At 42.8% G+C, this 21031-nt stretch overlaps 1 protein-coding gene across 1 annotated transcript; it reads right to left on the reverse strand.

Moving 5' to 3' along the window:
* Positions 1-2709: 2709 nt before the first annotated feature.
* LOC117755114 (protocadherin-17-like) lies at positions 2710-16506 on the reverse strand. The gene is made up of 4 exons (XM_034574640.1): positions 12806-16506; positions 11579-11637; positions 11265-11434; positions 2710-4028 (listed from the first exon to the last, which is right to left on the reverse strand). Exons 1-4 carry the CDS (start codon positions 15272-15274, stop codon positions 3451-3453), a joined length of 3276 nt encoding a protein of 1091 aa, XP_034430531.1. The 5' UTR covers positions 15275-16506; the 3' UTR covers positions 2710-3450.
* Positions 16507-21031: the final 4525 nt, after the last annotated feature.

Raw genomic sequence — 21031 nt, forward strand, 5'->3', positions numbered from 1 at the left:
ATCCTTTTCCCCCAAAATGTGTCACTTTTCAAACTCATAAAAATGACTTGTTTGTCTTCATAAATCACCTATTACTGTCATCTTATAGGTCATATCCAGACATCCTGTCACCCGGTGGGATGATTCTGGTTAAAGAGACGTGTGATACCCGCTCACGCCACCGAGGGCTTCTCTTTGAACAAGTCCAACAATTGCTTCATTAAAAATGAATGCATGTGTATATTAATAACTGAGTAGGATAATTAAAATTGTGTGTTCTTGTGTGAAATCATGCTCAAATTGCAAATTCTTTAACAATGAATTCAGACGCATCAAACTCGAACTACCAAACTGGGTGCAGTTTTATTGATGTGCAAGTTGGTTTTCTTCATATACAACAATCACGCAAATAAACCCAGAGGCAGCGTTTTAATATGTTTGCCCCGAAGGCGTTCACGCTGCGTTCAACGACGTCTCCTGGTTAAAAGGAAAACTACAATCTCAATACTGTTTGTGTGTTGTGGTTTGGCTGTTGTTTCCCCACCAACAGTTTTCAGCCGAGTGGAACCATCTCCCATAGCATTCGGTGGAGGTGGGAGACGAGCTCTTAATCGGCTGCGTTATTGAATTATTGAATTAAAAGCTTAAGTAATCAGGGTGAGCATGTCAATTTTTCACAACTGAATGGTACAGTGCTCATTCCATTTCCGTCTGAATGGATCATTTGTGTATGTAAAATGTCGAAGAATGGAGGTATTACACAGATCAGTTTCATTGTCTGTAATTCCCTTTCAATATGACTGTAATCATTCTGAGAGACAAGTCATATTCATCCAAACGCCGCATGCCGGTCCTTAATCTGCATTCAGCTCCCCTCCACAACAGCACTTTTCTGTCAAGCAGCTGTACTGTAGCATAGCGTTAATTAAGAAAGGGTTTGCTTCAAAGCAAATTTTGTGTAATTATGGCAGAAGTGGAAGTTTAACCTGCTTTACATCCCTAAGTGACAGTGTGTTAAAAAAAAAAAATTGGAGGCGTAAGTGTTGCGGCAAAATGGTTCAACCCCCTTCTACTTGACATTCCGCTCACCTGTCTTCATCCCCCCGTGTTCTGCAAACCCCGGGACTGATACAGATAAAATGATGTGATGTTTCTGTCTGTATTTCAATGGGATGAGTTGCTGTGTGACCCACGCAATCTCCCTCTCAAAGAGTATTTCAACTTATGCAGATGAGCTCATCAGAGCTGCCTGCTGAGATGAGACATCTAGGTCTGGAATTGTGTCAATACCGGCACCAAAACAAATGCAAATCAAAATCCAAATTAATGTGTTTTCCCCGAGGAGAAACTGAGTCGTACTTATAGTCGGCTCTCAGTAGATGACAGGATTCTGTTATCCCGAGCTCGCGAAAAACAAGGCGTTCTCAAACTGCTCGCTGAGCCGCGGGTACAGAAGTCAGTGTCTCCAGATGGAGAAACGAAACTAAACTAAGTAAAAAGAAACAGAAAAGGCTTTTGTGTGATTGTTTTACTGGCGAAAAAACACAAAACATTTATACATTTCCAGGATCCCGAAGTTATAGTGATGCGTCTCAGTAAACATACATCACTGTTTATACTTAATCGCTCTGTATAGAACTTGTCGAGCAGATGTAGTGGATGTGCTCTGTTTGTTTGTTTTTTAATAGTATTACTCCGGTCACAGCAACTTTTATGTTCTTAATCCTCAAATAAGCAGGAAACATTGCGGGGGAGAGAAATGAGCCTGTGGATGGATTGCAGAGGTTCAGACTGATGTAATATGTCTGTGGATCACGGCCTTCTGTCACCACACCCCCCCGCTCTGTATTTGATTCAACAGTAAAGAGCGCATAATGCATATAAACCACAAATTTGCACCGGTGCTCCTGTAAATCATCCAGGAAGAGAGCAAATGATGGACATTTTGTGCACTCAGTGAAAAACTGATGAAAACTCAGATGTTATAAATGCCCCCTAACCTTAAAATCCTTGTGCTTAAAGATGCTGTATTGTTTGTATCTGTTGTCTAATTCTGTGTGTGTGTGTGTGTGTGTTTTATTTTTTACTCATGATAACCTTCAATCCTTTATTTGCTCAATCCTCTGCTGCCGCAATGACCCATTTCCCCCCACAGGGATCATTAAATTTTCATTTTATCTAATCAAAGAATTCATGGCAAAACGTCTTTGCTTGTAACCGCTCGTCGCGGCTGAATGTTAAGTTTTTCATTTTTTGTTAGATTCATGTCTTGTAATTTGTCAGACACATTCATATTTAAATAAAGCTATAATCACAAGTAGACGCTAACTGACAGCGGCTGTGATGACTTTGAATTGAGGGTGAGGGAGCGGGAGCATGGAGCAGGATTTCCATCTCCACCAAATGATGGATGCTTATTGCACAGTGTCGGCGTTGAGCAGAGGAAGTCATCTCGTCTTTCTGTTGGGTGCTAATACACGGCGACTGTTTTTATTTTGAGTTTTTTGTTTTAATGAATAGCTGTTTAAAATGCCATTTCCCCCTCACTGGGATGTAGACTGCTGCTACAGAACATGCGCTGCTATACAGTGCACGGGCACGATTGTAGAGTCGCTGTGATGTTTGTCATTAACACGTCCTCTGCACCTCGCAGACATATGCACTTCCTCCACATAAAACACACGTCAACTTCAGAAGTTGTCACTCGTCAAAATAATTGCCTCCTGTGCACACGGTGTATAGAAATTTAATAAAATACACAACAAGTACAGAAGCCCACATTCACGTGTAAGCTCGGCTTATTTTCACACAAACTGCGGAGAGGACGACAATAAAATTACAAATACATTCTTAAAAAATTGTAGTTGATTTTTTTTTTTTTACAGGAACCTCGAATGGTTTTTATGAAAAGGGACATTCCCTGTTGCACCACCATTAACAGTTCATAAGACACTTCACTTTTTGTATGTAACGTCACTGATATGTGTTTTTCCTGTGATACTCAAAGAGATGTTCCTTATACACTAAATGGAGACAGAAAGCTTCACTGTACAAAAGCAGACGGGACTCAATACCTTAACAGTAGCAATTTGTTCAATAGCCTCACAAAATTGGAGCTTGAAATGTGTAAAATACAGACATCTAAACTGACAGGTACGGAACACCATGAAAACACTTGAAGTCAGGTAAGCGCTGATTTCTCCCCCCAAACCTTCACAGCAGTCAAGGACACATATTTCCACTGGAACACAACAAGTCACAGACTCGAAAAGAAATAAAAGAACATACACAGCAGATGGTTTTTGGTTATACAATGCGTGTCTGGACACCTCTGTGGGTCGAAGAAGAAGAAGTAGAAGAAGAAGAAGAAGAAGAAGAAGAAAAAGAAGAGTATATCACCTCCCGGCCATTAATCTGTGATATCATCAGCTCACCTCAGGCAGGTGAGAGCGAGCGAGATCCTCTGACCTGTCAGTTGCCAGTGTCCCGCGGGTCGAGAGCGTAATCTGACCCCCCGCACTCCTGGCTGATGACGGAGCTGTGAATGAGACTGCTGGACAGGGACTTGGGCCTGAGCTCGCAGGTCAGGTAGGACGGCTCCTCCAATTCAGTGTGCAGTGGGGAGCACTGGCCATCTGGAGGGCCGTAGGCACTGCTGTTTGAACCCCCCTCCCTCTCCTCTTTGGACCCTTGGTTGGCCAAGTCCAGGGGCATGCTGCTCTTGCTGGGACTGCTGGACACAGATGGACTCTCCTGTAGCGGTGGGCTTAGTGCACGCTGCGATTTTAAGTAAGGTTTGACATTGGCCACGAGGATTGTACTGTCCCGCTGCTCCTTCCCAAACGTGCTGAGGGTTTTTCTGCTGCTGCAACTGATGGTGCCATAAATCTCTGTCTCTACCATGGCATCCATTCCCACAGGGATGAAAAGGTTGGTGCGATTATCGGCGCTGTCTGCTTGGCTTCCTACCCGTAACTTTGGCATCCAGCATCTGTCAGAATGTCCCAGTGCACGACATTCATCGGTGCAGTGGACTGATTTGTCTTGCTCTGCAAAAACAGTTAAACATTTGTTATTGGAGCCTGCTGTGGCACGGATAAACAACCTGGAAGAAAACATGGATGAAACTATGAAGGATGAGCCGCAACACTAAAACACTGCAGACGAGCTCCAGAGTTATTCTTGAAATCCGACTGTAGTATCCGTCTTCATGTAAGTTATGTAGTATGCATGAGAAGAATTTTACAGAATAAAGTACGAACAGGCAGCCTGTTGCAGCAGATATGCTGTTTTGAATAACTCCAGTATATTTTCCATTGGAGAAATTACTCACAACGAGATGATGATGTATGAACAACCATGAAATCATAAACAACCTTGTTACCAAAAAAAAGTTCATTTTGCAATTTTTTTTCCCGTTTGCTTCTCAATGGAGCCATGCATGATTCAATCTATTCAGGAACAGTATCTGTATGTGCTATTCTCAACATGTGTAGGTGTTTTCCTGGAGAAAATAAACATCATCTGGTGCAGAGGAAGTGATGTAGTGTTTTTTTTACATATACATTTGCAGGAGCAGAGGTTTGTGTGGAGCTGAAAAAAACAACTGTGAAAAATGCATGAGCAGTGATTCTCACCATTTCTGATCAGAAAGTGGGTGAGACACGGTGTTGTCAGGAGGTTGGTTGGGATAATGCTGGGGCTCATTATAGTCATTCTTTTTTAAAATAATTCATAGGTGTTAAGTTTGGAAGTTTAAAAACCGGGAGAGAATCTGAAAAAAAAACGAAATCTGGAAGAGAACACACTGGAGGAATTGGATTTTGGAAACTACACCATCAGCAGCACAAACACTCATTAGTTTGACCTGCAGGAATTTTTTTCTAATCACTCTGTTGAATAATCAGCAGCTAATTAGCATTTTATGGCCCTTTTTCAGCGATCAACATGTCTTTTCTTGCTGCAAAAAAAAAAAATTGGAAAGAAAACAAAATTAAAATGATTTTGAAGTAGCTTGGTCCGAGCAGAAGAATGCATGTACCCTTTTCTTCCTGACATGATACCGGTAATTGAGGTGGATCGCTGATTATACCATCACTCCGGCAGCTTCAGCTTGCATTAGCCGATGCTGCTCGCCAAAGCCAGACACCACAGGACTGCACAACGTGTACGTGTGACCGTGTGTTGGCATCAGCGGTAAAAGGTGGAAGGCTCCGTCTCTGTGCCCTCTGCTCTCGGTCTTTCACATTTCAGAGCACATGCAATCCCAGCAGACGCACAGAAGGAGCCAATTTCCACGGTGCTGCGAAGTAGAAGGTGTCACTTCTCTGTAGCCACTACACGACGCCGTCAAAATTAGGTTTGACGATGATGCATCGGGGGTGTTTTGAGTGTAGGGGCATGAAGCAAAAAACGTCAAACATGTCTTTGTAAATTGGTGGAAAATTATCATTTTTCTTCATTTGTTATACATGAGAGCATAACAGCCTTTTCATTTGTTAAAGTGTAAATCGAATGTTGCTGTTGTTCTGTCGACTGATGAGACTTTAATAAATGTGTTGTCTTGGCTCTGACTGTCACCCGATGACAATCCCTTATGCTTGATATGAGGTGATACAAATTTAGAATAATGATCAAGGACCTGAGCAGAATTTAGTTGGGCTTCTTCTTCTTCCTGCCAGCCGTCTAGTAAAATGTCCAGAAAATTTCTGTATAAGCCCACGTAGGTAGTAGGTAAATGTCCGCAAAATTCCCAGCGAGGGAGTCGGTGACGTTTCTAACACACGACGGACGTAAAACTGAAAAGAAACCCAATAGAATAGAAATATCTCAGGATGAAAAAGAGGGGCCATAAACGTAGAAGATACAGACGAAGATGTAAACTTGGAAAGACAAACAAATTGGAGAACCTCTGGTGATTGGAACCGACACCGGTGTCGATGTGATGTGAAGATAAACGTGATTTTGTGTAAGGCTGCGGACATTTCCCCTCGTTCTGAACGTGTGGTACAACGACAATCTCCCGCTGTGTTCTTCATTTGTGAAAAGGCAAAGTGGTCCGTACCCAATTTTCTGGACATTTTCCGCAGTTCATGTCTGACGGAAAACATTAAAGCAGCCTGTGATTCACATACGGACAAACGCAAACAACACTAACCACATCTGCAGCATCTCCCTTTTCATGTAGTTGTTTACAATACTTCATCTAATCACACGATAACTTGATTATACACAGATAAGCTCCCATCTATAAATAAGCCTCGTCTATCTTGCTCACATGCCATTCTATGAAATCAAAGACCTTGAGCGACGTGACTGACTGTGAATGAGGCACTTGATCTCATTTTGAAAACCGGGGGAACAAGGGGGAGCTCCGCATGACGAGGCCCTTCCTCGCAGAGGCGGGGAGATCCTCCTGTTCAAAGGCGACCAGCCTCACGCACACCAGCCTCGGTCAGTTTGCCGGAGGACACGCAAACCAGAGGAGGAGGTTCAAACGAGAAGAGGAAAAACCATCTCTGTGCCACAAAGCCCCGAGAGATGAGGAAACTGGCACCACGAGCCACACGTAGAATCCCAGCTCATTTACAAACTGAAGTACATGCGGATACTATGCTACTCAAGTCCATAAACACCTACGCAAACACACCCACACACACACACTTGTACCCATAGGACAAAATGGAGCTGTCAACATGCCATGACTGGACAGAGATTAAACAAATTGAATTGAGCTGTTAATTATGCAACAGATCTGTTTTTGAGGATTAACACAATATATATTTACATTGAGGACGTTGAAGGAAAATTCACTTTTAACAAGAACAAAAGTAGTCACATATTACCTGTAGTACTTGTCTATATAATGTGTATTTACATGCATGGGGAAATTCTGGAATAATGGCTGCCATTTTGTATCATGTGATCAAAACTAATTGTAAGTGGAGCTGTCACATTGTGTCTGAATGCGGCTTTTTGTTCCCACAGACGTTTGCCCATGATGTGTTTCTGGTTCCGCAGCTGTACCCAGCTGGAGGAGCACACTCTGCTGCTTGCTTTGCATAAACAATGTTCTCATGACAACAAATGTGGTTTGATTCCAAATAAAATCAAATTGTTTTTTAAACAGAAACAGAGCCGATACAAAATGTTTCCATGAAAACAAAAACAAAAACCTGAAGGAGTCTTTATTAGTGTTATGTTTAATGTGAAATAATATGTATAGAATTATATGTAATAAATCATACATACAGAAGTGACGTTTCCACTGCATGAGACAGATGGTACATTACAATAATCAGTTGTAAAGTCCCTTTTTAAAGATCTGGGGAATAGTACGCTTGGTTAATGTGTTTTCTTTGATGGTATGATCATATGTGCATCTTAATAGAAATTGACCATAGTCTTTTATTGTATCTCACCTGGATATTTTATGATCTTGTTTGTATTTTCTGTTGTAATAGTATTTAAGTGCTACCCTCTAAGCAAAGTCTCTCTCGAAAGGGACATTTTAATCTCAATTACGAATTTATCTCTGTGAATAAAGAGACATTAAATGATCAAAATCATTTACAATACGTTGATTAAATGGCTTGGGACAGATTACAATTAGATTGGATTAGATCACAATTAGACACAATTATTATAATTTGATCTACGACACTTTCATCAGGTGCTGAGGTGGTGGATAACAAACAGGGTATAACATGCAGACGATGACTTCAGTGTTAAAGTCTGATTTTAATAATTAATTGGCCCCACATCAGTATTAAATTAGTGGCGCACCAAACTGTATCGGTGTTTTTCTTTTTCCTCTCAGACTTAAGGTTACACTCACGTTCACATTCTTTGCATGGACCATTTTAATGATATCTTTGTAAGGACCCAGCTCAAGAGAACATGCGCATTTAAGCTCAAAATGGATTCAACATCAAAAGGGAGAACTTAATGATGGCTTTGAATTGACCGAAAGGAAACATAGGTTCCTGCTTATTATAAAGTGCTACACTTTGAAGCGTCATTACATTACATTACAGTCCGTCTTTCAGCCCCATGGGAAAAAAAAGTCTTTCCATGGGGCCAGAACAGTAAGTATGAGCCAGGAGAAGCAGGGGGAGGCTGAATTCATTTCAGTGGTATAGCTGCCAACTACACTGCAGATGATGCTGGTGCAAGCAGATGCATGTGCTCAGAAACTACAGAGTGAGCTGTGTTTGTCATTTCTGTTCTTGTGTCTTGTGATATAACCAGAATTAAACATGGCCGCACGTTTCAATATAATTCTGAATATAGACGGCCAATTTATCGTTTGACCGATATCAGCCTTTCACGGACATAGAAAAACCTTTATGTTACAGAGTGCCGAAAATATGTGCATCCATTTGTGTTTTCATTGAAATATGATTTGTTGTCTTTATGGTTAAACTGTGAAATATAAAGCCTCAATTACATTTCTTTGTCATGAGGGTTTGATAACGACATCTTAGGAGTCACTGACCATTCACCAACATATATAGATGTGTCGATATTGGTTTTGGAATGTTTTTATTTTCTAATAACCATTTCAGGCTCTAATTCATAATGCTATGACACTTTAAGTCTCCGTCATCCATTTACCATCAACTTTAATTAGCAGTATGTATATGCTCCATAAATTGTTTACAACCCACTCTACTGTAGTTGTAACCAGATAATGGCATCTGTGAGTAATTATGAAGTTTAGTATTAGTCATCAATTCTCTCTCCTCCTATCAAAACGATCATTGTTTAGTATTTATTACATTATCAGGTACATGTGTTTTATTGCATTGTCATTTATTATCTGTTTATATAGCCTCATGAGGACGCACAGAAACAGATAATAAATAAATCAATATACCTGCATAAAAGTATCGTAGAGTGTTAGAAGCCATTAAATAAATGTTTATATATATATGAATATTGAAATTAAATCATTTTTTTCTCTGTTATATACTGTATATATATATATAACCTTTCTGGTCACATGTGGTGTATAAACAAGCTTTTCACCACCACACATATTTTGGATAGAATAAATATTTTACTGTAGTCTAGGCCTACTACATATTTGGTACAGGATTTAGGGATTTCGAATTCATATATTATATATGAAAAAAAAGCTGAAGATAGGAAGAGAAGGTACATTTTGTATCTGTGGTGTCTGAGATGGGCGTTCAATTTCTATCGTTAATTTCATCACTGGATAAAAACAGTGTTAAATATTAGCTCTGAAGTGACACGTTTAAACAAGGGCTCTATATAGTCCAGTACATTTACATAGTCACATAATGGAATTATGACAAAGTAGCTGTGATCTTACGGGTGAAGTGTGAGTGGAAGAATAAGATGCTCAAAAACAAAGAAACTGCCTGCCCATTATAAATAGAATCAGAGAAAACCAAGCAACATACCCACTGTGCATCTGGTGTCTGTGAGAGTGAATAAATATTCAGAGTGCATGATAGTGGGAGCTGCACAGGTGCATATATTACCTGTATCAAAGCAGCCAGGAGACTAGAGGGAAGGTAAAGGTAAAGACATAAAAGCAATGCTACTTAACCCACAAGCTTTTGTGTTGCTGCGGAACTACAATTCTGTGGTGTCTCCATTTTGGATAATAGCTCTGTCTTGTCAAAATCTGCAAAACAGTGGCTTTGTTGTTCAATAAATTTACCTGTGTGTGTGTGTGTGTGTGTGTGTGTGTGTGTGTGTGTGTGTGTGTGTGTGTGTGTGTGTGTGTGTGTGTGTGTGTGTGTGTGTGTGTGTGTGAGAGACAGAAGGAGTGTGTGGGTTAGAAGGTGACATTTTGTGTGTAATCAGGTCTAAGACATTATGCATCCTCTTCCATCTTGCAGTCATCAGACAGTGACACCATTTAATGCTCAACTCACTAACCCCATAAGAGAGAAAAAGCATTTAATCTAATCATTAGTTTTGCCTTTTAAACAGATTTCGCCCACAGAAGGGCGGCATCAGCAAAACCCATTAATATTAAAAGCAATACCTCACATTTCTCTTATCTTACCAATGCAGGTCTATAAATTGACTGACGTTCCTGTCAAGCGAGCGTCAGCGGCGCACATGTAAATTTCCGCATGTCTCGCATGTACAAAACATCTCTTCCAATATCTTTGCATGTGATTGGCCTTAGAGCTTGGGCTGAATCAGATTCAGAAATGTGCTGCAAAAAAAATTGTGATTGAATTCACACCTCCCACAGAGTCAAGTTTGGTCTGCCATAATTCCTCATAGCACACACGCACAAGCACGCACACAGACACGCACACACACTGAAGTGAGATAGAAAGAGAGTGATTCACACATCCTCCTGGCATCCACAAGAGTGTCTCCATCTCTGCCCTCCTGAGCAAGCCATAAACAAACAGTTCATAGCAATGTAAATGGTGTGGAAAGTACTGCATAGGGACCGTGATGACCAGAGCCATTCTCCACCACGGCTCACACGAGGAAATGATAAACATCACCACTTCATCCCGCCATCATCTTTTATCTCACCAGCGAGAGTTGCTCTCATATTTCCATTCCTTATCCGCAACAGCTAAATATATTAGTCCCTACCAGGTCAAACAGGTTGCAACAGATTGACAATCATCTCTGATTAAACTCCCGCCGCTTCGGATTGTTTCAAGTTTGCGACACAAAAATTCCACATTTCTATTTTCAGTTGTAAAGTAAAGCTCCTTTCAAAACAGTGTAACCATGGCAAAACTGATAATAACTGCGGAAATCTCTCCAAGCAAAAGGTGGAAACACTCTGTCATGTTGCACCCGAAATACCTGTCATTTTGTGCTGCGAGTGTCTATCGTGCTTTCTTGTCCCTGTCGTGCTATTCAAGACATGCATGCGGCGAGGCGCTGTTCAAATAATGCCATGATCAAAACAGATACAGACGGAGGTACACTTTGTAGTTTGTTTGATGGCTAAATCAAACGCAAGATGTTTGAACGTTCTCGCTTCAGCCAATGGACTCTTTTATCCCTTTAAACTACCTTCCACTCAGGTGCCTTCATGTCATCTTTGCAACACAGATCAGGCTGTCTGCAAATGTAAAGCAGTGCAAACCAACATTACCCCGAATCTAATAACGGTTAAATGATTATTCTGAACCCAGACGCTGGTGGACCTGCACTTAAACACCAGAGAGCTGCATGCATGCCTTCAGTGCATACAGCAACAAACAATGCCTCTTACAAGAGTCAGTTAGGCATCTTCAAGATGTCAGGAAGAGAGTGTGTCTGCTCACCCTGCTCAAAAGGCTGGCCATTTACCGCTGTTGCTTTCATCTTGAGGGCCTCTCTGGCAGACGTGTCGCAGTGTGAGCCTTTATTAGTATCCTGGTCACTATCAGCCTGGTCACTATCACCATGGCCACTGTCTCGGAGGCTTGCTCGTTCTGCATCCTTAAATGTTGAGCTGCAGCAGAATGGAAGGAAGAAGGGAAAAAAAACATAACTTACCATTACCTGCGCATGAGTGTTCCTATTTGGCAGCCCAAGTCAGCTGGCTGGATACAACGCTAAATGCACAGGTCAGAAAGCCTTTGAATGGAGCTCTTACCTTTGAACGAACGGTTGCCTGCTGCCAGCGTAATTGGACTCTGAGGTGAAATTTTCTGTCTAGAAATGAAAGAAAGAACAGTATATTTTGCATTGACTGTGTTTAAATTTTCATGCAATTCTCAGCAATGCCCGGAGTAACATGACGTTCAGGAAGGTAAAGAAAGTTTCTTTTTCTTTTTCTATTAGAATCTATTATTAAGCCACCTGAAAGATGTCAATTAAGGCCAAAGAGCACCTGCAAGTGGTGACAGACGAAACACAACACACATCTCCATCGTGACCATATGTGCCTCTTTGGCAAGGCGACGGAGTCGAGCATTAACCACTGTAATCAGCATCCTTTTCCCCCCCTATCTTGAGAATAATGTGTTTGTGTTGATCACACCCACATACACTAGTGACTGGTGACAGTGCCAGGCCTTGTCATCTGTGTTATCATCTCCAAATGAGACTGTCTGTGAGACTGCCCTAGATATTTACATGGTTTACACCAGATAATTCTGGTGTGTTCAACAGCACTACGAGCCCGTGCTGTCAAATTAGCGCGTTAGCTGCCTTGTGTATTCAACCCTGCCATCTCTACAAGGCAAGGCTGGGCCCTATTAATGGCCTTATTGTGCCAACTTTGGATGCGGCTGGGCGAATCTGGCCCATATTTGTGGGGAGCGAAAAATGCGATTGTAAGGTTATGCTGTGTGCATCTAGCTGCCTGGCGCACATTGGTTCGGTAATGTGATCGGACAAGCTGCTCAAACACCTGTCCAATCCCACATTTCAGGCAGGGTTTTGTTTTCACTCTATAGCGGTGGATCTGGCAGGGTCACAGCAGCCTTGTTCAAGACTCACACTGTTTGCATGTCTAGCTGAGAGGACTTTCTGATTATGCAGACCACCTGTACCATTTTGCAAGCGAGGGCTCACAATGGAGCGGCTTCTAAAATGATTCTGATTCCTTGGAAAAGAACAGGAAAAAAACCCTCTTTGGTGAAATGCCATAAGCGCTGTGACACAGAGTTGCTATATCATGCTTCCTATACAGAGAATACCTCATACTGTCATGACAGGGAAAGAAAGAAATAAACGATAATAATAATGATATCTGCTCACAGTCAGTCTCTTTCTCAGTCAATTACCTTTCTTTTGTCAGATTTGTATGGTAAAGCAGCAGGTGCAGATAAGCGAGAATAAAGGGCAGATAAAGAATACAGTGCAGCATCCTCCTTACCTGTATCACTGACATCCTATTCGCTGGAGTGTCTGTGCTAAGCCCGGCAAAGCTGGAGTGGCAACCTGCCCTGGGGACTGTCAGGCTGTTTGGGGTGGTTTTCAGGTACATGACCTCTGACCTGGGCAGCGTGAGTGGCAGAGGGCTCTGGTAGTCAAAACATATGGGTGAAGTGATGAGAGAGGGGCTGCTCACCACGTTCATCCGGCTCGCGGAATCTCTCTCCTCCATCTCACTCTGCACCAGCATGATGTCACTCTTGTTGATCCTTTTCTTTTTGCCCTTCCCCACTGGAGGATTGGAGTACTCAGCCATGCGGCAGTTATAATTCCCAGTCTCCTTATCTTGATGCTTGGACTTGACAGCGATGGCGGTCATGACTGCTAAGAGCATGACAGAGATAATGCAGAGGGTAACTATGAGGGGCAGGGATACATCCCAGTGCTGCTGTTCCCCGCTCGTGCTGGCACCCCCTCCTGGTGCCGTTTCTGTGTTCGCCTTAATGATCAGCTTAGCGACGGCAGATAAGGGGGGCTTGCCATGGTCAGTTACCTTCACCACCAGCTCAACCACTGGGGCGACTTCCTCCCACAGAGCATGGGCAGTTCTGACCTCTCCTCCCACTGGATCCATTTCAAACAGGTGGTCGTCGTTTCCCTCTGTGATCTCGTAGGTTAAATGGCCACTTTCTCCGTGGTCGTGGTCCACCGCTTTCACAGTAGTAACAATGTAGCCAATACCTACATTTCTAGGCACTGGGATTTCCGCTGTATCATTCTGCAGGAGGGGTAAAATAATAACTGGGAGATTGTCGTTAACGTCAAGGATGTTGACCCTGACTATAGAAGTGCTCTCCATGTGGGGAGATCCTCCGTCTTTCGCCTGAACTTTGAACTCAAAGGATTTTGTTTGCTCATAATTGAAAGAGCGCGAGGCATATATGGCTCCATTAGTGGGATTAACAGACACATAGGTGTACACTGAAACATCTCCGATATGCGATGGCAGAATGGAGTACGACACTGTTCCATTTCGACCAACATCTGGGTCGTGGGCTAGAACGGAGCCCAGATACTCCCCCGGGATGTTGTTCTCAGGCACCTGTAGCACATAAATAGTCTTTGTAAAGCGTGGCGGATTGTCGTTCTCATCCAAGATTTTCACAGTAAATGACTTGGTGTAGTTCAAAGAGGGGATCCCATTATCTCTCGCCACTATTGTCACATTGTATTCATCTTTCATTTCCCTGTCCAGAGGTCTGTCTGTGAGAAGCGTATAAAAATTGTCGTTGTTCTCCTGCAGCCTGAAGGGGACGTTTCCCAGCACTCGGCACTGAAGCTGACCGTTTCGTCCAGAATCTTTATCCGTCACCCTGACCAGCGCTATGACGGATTCTGAAGGTGCCGCCTCGCTGATGGCACCTTGTCGGACGGAAACAAAACTTATAATTGGCGAGTTGTCATTTTTATCCAGCACTTTGACTGTAATTTTACAGTGGCCGGGTATCGGGTTGGGCCCCAAATCTTTAGCCTGCACGTCGAACTCTATGATTGGATTCTCTTCATAGTCAATTTCTCCCTGCACCTTGATGACACCGGTATTGGGGTCAATGGAGAACAAATCTTGGATTCTCTCGGATGCGTATCCAGTGAAGGAATAGACCACCTGGCCGTTGCTGCCCTCATCTTGATCAGTGGCATTCAAATCTATAAGTACTTTTCCAGGCGGTGAATTCTCTGGAATCTCTATTATGTACGAGGATTTTTCAAAAACGGGGCTATTGTCATTGGAATCAGTCACTCTGACGTTGATCTGCATGGAGCCTGATCTTGGATACTCCCCACCGTCAATTGCTGTGAGGAGGAGGGTGTGATGACTCTGATCCTCCCTATCCAGAGGTCTCTGAACCACCAGCTCTGGATATATAGTCCCATCACCCCTCACTTTTAAATCCAAAGAGAAGGTATTGTAATCATCTCTGGTGACCTGGTAGGTCTTTATCCCATTTTCCCCAGAATCCGAGTCATGTGCAATAGTCAGGGGGAAGCGTGTGCCAGCAGCTGCGTTTTCCGAGATGTCAATGTTAACGTGATCTGAAGGAAAACCGGGCGAGTTGTCATTTATGTCCTGTATATCAATCTTGATCATGCATATTTCCTTGTCATTGGCAAACACCTCCATTGAGAGCTGGCACTTGGGGTTTCGTCTGCACAACGTCTCCCTGTCAATCCTTTGTTTGGTGAAGATAAGTCCACTCTCCGGGTCAACGTCCACCAGGTGTGGTGCAGAATTCTCCAGAACTCTGAAGTTGGACTTCTTCCCCCGCTCCATAGTCCCATACCCGGCGTCTTTTGCTATATTGCCTATAACAGTGCCGGGTCCCTGCTCCTCGGGGACGGAATAATTGAGATTTTTCAATGTCAGGGCTTTAACCCACAGTAGAAAGAAAATGGGTACAGAGAGACGCATCCCTTCAACTGGATATGTGTGGCAGGCAGGAGAAGAAAAAAAAATCCTCGTTGACTTTCAACCTGTTGATTACAGCAGAATCCTACAGGACTAAACCCAAACCAGGCATGTGGCTGACACGGACCTCGCACTAATTGGGTATTAAATCGATCCCCGAATCGTTATCTCCTTTCAATCGGTGCATTAACCTCTTCCAACATGCCACAACCGGGCTATGATGAACTCTCTGTGTAAACAAAGATGACCGCCCGACGACACATGATGCATGAATTAAACATCAAATCCAACATAGTGTCGGAAGAACATGCTTTGTTGTTTCTTTTTTTCTCTCTCTCTCCCCCACCTCTTAATGAATAATCGATGACTATAAAGTATTAATATTCCCCACTGCTTTCCAAGGTTAAAGCGTTTGGATCTGCTTCGCTGAAGGTTAGACCGTAGCCTCACAAAAGCGCATTGCCCTCATGCGACATCTACACCTCGGCGTGAAAACCCCGGACACACATGCCCGTTTCAAAATGCTGCATTTTGCCCCGCTGCTACACCGCAGCCACGGTCGCGTTTACTTTCTTTCCTCCGGTGCGGCACACTGTTGCATATGGGCTCCGCTCGCCGTTGCATACGCAGCCTGCCCATGCCACAAAGTGGAACAGGGGCTGTTACTCCTCTCTCCAAACCTTTTGTGCTCCCCCGTCATTCAAGAGCATCTGTGGCACGGCCGCGACTTTCTTTCTCTTCTTTTGGCGTGCGCGCCCGACGATTGTCCTGCAATAATCAGTCCGCTGATGATGATACTAATAATCCCATAATCCAGCGCAATTGGAACCGGTGCTCTTACATCCTTCATCCGGACAATGCTCCCGTGCACTGCGCCCCCACCTTGCAAGAGGAAAAAGACAAAAAAAAGGGGAGAAAAGGGAGAGATAATCAAAATGAATCGCTTTTTTTTTTTTTTTTTTTTTTTTCTTCCTCCTCTGCGCTCAGTTCTCTCCGCGTCAACTGTTGAAACCTGCTCCCTCCACACTGAGATCCGAGCGGAATCCTCCCGACGCCTCCTTTATGACAGAGCCCGGCGCATCGCTTGGCGCATTTAACATAGTTTCCGGATGCTCTCCCGGCAAATGAGTGAGCGGTGACAGATCGTGCCCGGAGGGGGGGTGTTTTCTCCTACGGGTCTGGGGCAAGATCGCGCGAAGAAGGGCTGTTCTAGTGCTACGTGATTCATTTACTGATGTGCGCGCACGGAGTGGATCAGCGGCAGCATCACACACAGAGAGAGAGAGAAGGGGGGAGATGGAGATGGAGAAAGAGACGTGGAGGGGGTGGGTGGGGAGGAAACGTGCTGGAGGCTGTTGCTCCTTATACATGTGGATGTGAAAGTAGGGGGATTATGAATAGATCGATGTTAGACCGAGGGAAAAGCATGTGAGGACTTGTCAAGTGGTCAAGTGGATAATTTGGTGTGGAAAAGAAAAAAAAAAAACGAAGCATTAAAGCTCTCAAACTGTTCTGGTGCCCCCCCCCCCCCCCATCATCTCAGGATCAATCCCTGGATATTCAGAACTAAAGATTCCTATCAATAATGAAAACAACACCACCTGTCTGCTGTGCTGCACCTCCTTGTAACTCCAGTTTGGAAACATTTCCAGTCACAAAGCTGGGAAAAGAAAAAAGAAAAGACAGACAGTCTGGGGGTTTTTTTTGGCGATAATATCTGTAAAGGACGTAAGAGAATTGCTTATTCTTCTCAAAAAAAAAAAAAGGAGAGAAGAAGGGAGGCTTATTTCACAGCTCAAATATCACAGCTGTTGGTATAACCTGCCTGCTGTAGCTATCACACTTGCCTTCAATAGCCTATTCACATCAATCTCATATCTCATACTGAAAACGATGGACTGACATTTAGTTCACTCGCTATTTCAACAATATTTCTGGCATTTGCATTTTTATTCGCACTTGACCGCACCTCGCCGATGCATCCGCAGGCTCCTCGGCGATGCAGGTGTACCCTGTGTGCCGGTGATGTTGAGAGGAAGCTGTGTCAACATTAAGCCACGATCGGTGTGGCCCGGTTCCGCATTTAATTCAATGTAGCTCTGGATCTAAATCAACCTTGAGTCGTCCCCGAGTTCAATCCCATTGTCTGAAAACATGGCTGCTTTCCTCCTCTGGGGAGCCTCAACTTTGCCTGGCCAGGGTGCAGCCTGCATAAATTGGCCATTTCTGCAGGTAAGAGATAAGGACAACAAAGGGAAACTAATTATCATTCAGTCTATGTTAAAACCTGAGGAAAGGACTGCTATTGACAATTGTGTCTGTATTGTCACACTCATACCATTTAATATTTGAACCCTGTGTGAGATATCCATTATAAATAGGCCACGTCTAAATGTGGCTGCCTTGTTTTTGCAGAAAGTAACGACTTTGTCACGGATAACTTTCGCTAATGAGTCCAATGCACATGCCCCGGAATGAACTGCAGTCACAGCTGCTTCATAGACGTTAAAAACAGATGCATCAGTTGTTTCATGACAAATTCATTTCTACCTGAAAGCACATTATTCTGCTGGTGTAAAAAAAAAAAAAAAATCATACCTGTTGTAATCCCACAGATGCTGAAAAGACAAACAGTAACTATATAGATGCTCGTTTAAGGGCGCCCACAATATTATCTCTCTCATGCGATTCACTTACCACTCTGCGCAAGCGTGATTAGAAGTGAGATTAAGTTGTTTGTCATTCTGTTTTTGCACCCGTTGCCGGTTGCACCACACCTCAAGCTGCACACTGGAATACTGATGGTGGTGAGTGGGAATAATGATCAACGTGAGCCACTGAGTTTTGCCGCAGAGTGAATGCATGGGACTTTGTGCAAGACTTGAGAATGACATAGACAAAACAACATGAACAGTTAGGAAGGAGTTTGGGAACATAAGTCTCAGTAGTCACAGAGAAAAAAACTTAGAACGGTCAACCTACGTCATCTTATTCATAAAATCAGACAAAACTGTCAGAGTGAAGACAGATAATGAGACAGTTGGAGAAATATCAATCCCTCAACTAGCACTACTGCTTTAATAAAACAATATTTACCATTTCTCACGGCGTACGATTATGTTTCTTTTATCTGGTAATAATGAGCCATATTCCTGCATATTCCATGCGTCATGACTCCTCAGCAGTGTAACCATCTCCAGTAAAGCAGTCCATTCACTCAGTTCTCTCTCTCACACACACACACACACACACACACACACACACACACACACACACACACACACACACACACACACACACACACACAAAAGTCCTATTACTATAGAGATGTAGTAGTTTTATGTGTCAAGGTTCTGAGAAATGTACAGCTGAAACCTCTGCACTTCAATGGAGGTGAAGGGAATTTCAATTTTGCTGCTCAGAGAACTGAAGAAAACACGTTGGAACAACTCATCAGAACCAATTTCCAAGTTACCTTCTACAATTTCTATGTGCAATTACGCGAACATGTTGTCCACACTTTTCTCTGGGACTATTTCCTTCTGCCGGAAAGTGCGGTTCAGATGGAAACCGGCCACGGAGGTCTGTGGATTATCCAGAGCGACCAGGACTTTATTTTTAGGGAGAAAAAACAAATAAAACTAAAACAAAAGTGCAGTTGTCGCATGTAATTACATTTTCCCTTGACCAGGTTAGGAAAACAAAAGTGCATACATTCTGTTTGGGCGGTGGCAGAACAGAAGGATATCTTGAAAATGCAGCAGATCAAAGTGACACTCACGGCGTGACTCAATAGGCCTATCTCTCTACTGGCAAGTGGAGCAATGTTGATTTTGTGAAGTGACCAGTAACGTGTCCAGTAATATCTCACTTAAGCCGAGGTTTGTGGAGAAACTTGTGTGGTCATGAATTAAAGCATAAGTGTGGCGATACTTTATATTTGTCTTAATGTCTACAAATTTCTTAAAACGAGGAAAAAACTAAGAACCAGCAAGGACATGATTTGATGAGCAGGTATTGTTTGTGTTGTCAAAGCCTGATGGAGTTTATTCCTCGGAGCCCCGACGTTCGTCTGTTTCTAAAACAAATGCATGAGTCACACTCACAGAAATTGTATTTATACAGACATGTGTTTGTGGTGATGAAGCACTAGATTGAAGAACAATCAGACATGCAGGTGGGTGGATGGGGTTAAGTCTCAGCAACAAAAGCAAAAGTATAGTTTTGGTTTAATGTAAATGAACATGTTTTTCCTTGAGTGAGTGCATCATGTGAATCTGGTCGACATCACATTCTGTACGTAAACATATTTTCCAGCAGACAGCTGTTGCACTGCACGACATGTTCTTTCATGAAGACGAACACGGCCACTGTAGTCTATTTTTAGTGGATCCTATAAACACCATCAGCTGCCAAGCCTATCAAACACTATGTATTAATCCTGAGCTAAAAATAGTTCAAAAATAAATGCTTGGTCTAATGTTTAGTTGTGTTGAGAAACATTTCTTTAAAAAAAAAACGATACAGTATCAAACTAAAGGTCACATTGTGTATGTTGAAATGCAGAGTGGCACAGTGAGAATGAATGGGAGAATTACGACGGTGTGTATATTGGCTTAGTGTTTGAGTGAGCTGTTAATAGCAAAATTCAGCCAATAGACGATATGTTTTCATCAATGTTTGTCAGGTTGTCTGTTAGAAGCACGGAACCTGCTGAAAGTTTGTATTATGGGTCACGGAAGAAGATATTCAGGAATTGTTTCTGACATTTTTTTTAACGTTCCAAGATGTAGCATGTTCCAACATGTTCTCACTCTAACTTTACTGATACGTAACTGCATTGTTCTAGTCACACTCAGACTTCTGCTGCACGTCATTCTCATCGATTTCTTGCCTTGTCCCTGAATTCGTCTGCCGTCATCTATAGAAATCAGCAAAAAAAAAGGAGGTTTGATTGTTTGTGGGACTACATGCGAGGTAGAGGACAGCGATGTTTTATTTCACTGGTTTTCTTTTTACACCAGAAGCAGGCACTGTCAGTAGACTCATGTCACTGCTCTTCCATTTCTGTGGGTTGTCAATCACTACAAGGATCCTCAACGTGCACCTACGCAGGTAGAGCCGCTTGTCTGAGTGTGGATGCGGCAAAAGGAGCCTCAGACATCTCGCCAGCCTTGTTATCATGTTACATGTTGAGTAAATTATTTCTGTTGCAGAACAGCTGTGGATTTGCATGAAAATGTAAATCCTCCATGTGCCAGTTCAATAACATTTCAATTCTGAATCTAAACTAAGGACTCGGGCCTTGCTCTCCTGAGCACACAGGTTAAAGAGCTGATGTTTTTGCATTTGACAAACTTTCCCTCACCCCCAGGAGCTCAAACAACTTTCTGCCAAATTCCATAAAGTGAAAGTCCAACTTGAAAGTATTTTGCAGTCTTTATAGCATTTGGTGGGGTTTCAGTTTGTGGTGGGTAAGATGGGTTTAATAAATCCAGAATTTAATCTGTATGTGAGGGGAAGAAGCTATATATGAGTGTGACTGTCTGCTGAGATTGTGCAATTTTTATAGGGTTCATGCACAGATGCATCTAAAAACTCACAAATTACCTGCTCATCAATCAGTGTGGAAAGCAAGCATGTGATGCACTCCTCCGGTCCCCAACACAAAACACGTCAGGATTGTAAAAACTAACGGGTTCTTGCAGGAGCAGAATTCACATTCATTCCACATCCAAAGATTGAGGCTGGTATCATGAA

This window comes from Hippoglossus hippoglossus, chromosome 21, assembly GCF_009819705.1.
Source record: "Hippoglossus hippoglossus isolate fHipHip1 chromosome 21, fHipHip1.pri, whole genome shotgun sequence".
In the NCBI taxonomy this organism is placed as follows: Eukaryota; Metazoa; Chordata; class Actinopteri; order Pleuronectiformes; family Pleuronectidae; genus Hippoglossus; species Hippoglossus hippoglossus.

What these genes read in the sequence shown, in the direction of transcription:
- LOC117755114 (XM_034574640.1), bottom strand. Translation starts at nt 15,274, where the DNA reads ATGCGTCTCTCTGTACCCATTTTCTTTCTACTGTGGGTTAAAGCCCTG. An exon ending in ATAGGATGTCAGTGATACAG is followed by an intron (nt 11,638 to 12,805) that starts GTAAGGAGGATG and finishes TTTCATTTCTAG; the next exon opens with ACAGAAAATTTCACCTCAGA. An exon ending in TGGCCAGCCTTTTGAGCAGG is followed by an intron (nt 4,029 to 11,264) that starts GTGAGCAGACAC and finishes CTGTTTTTGCAG; the next exon opens with AGCAAGACAAATCAGTCCAC.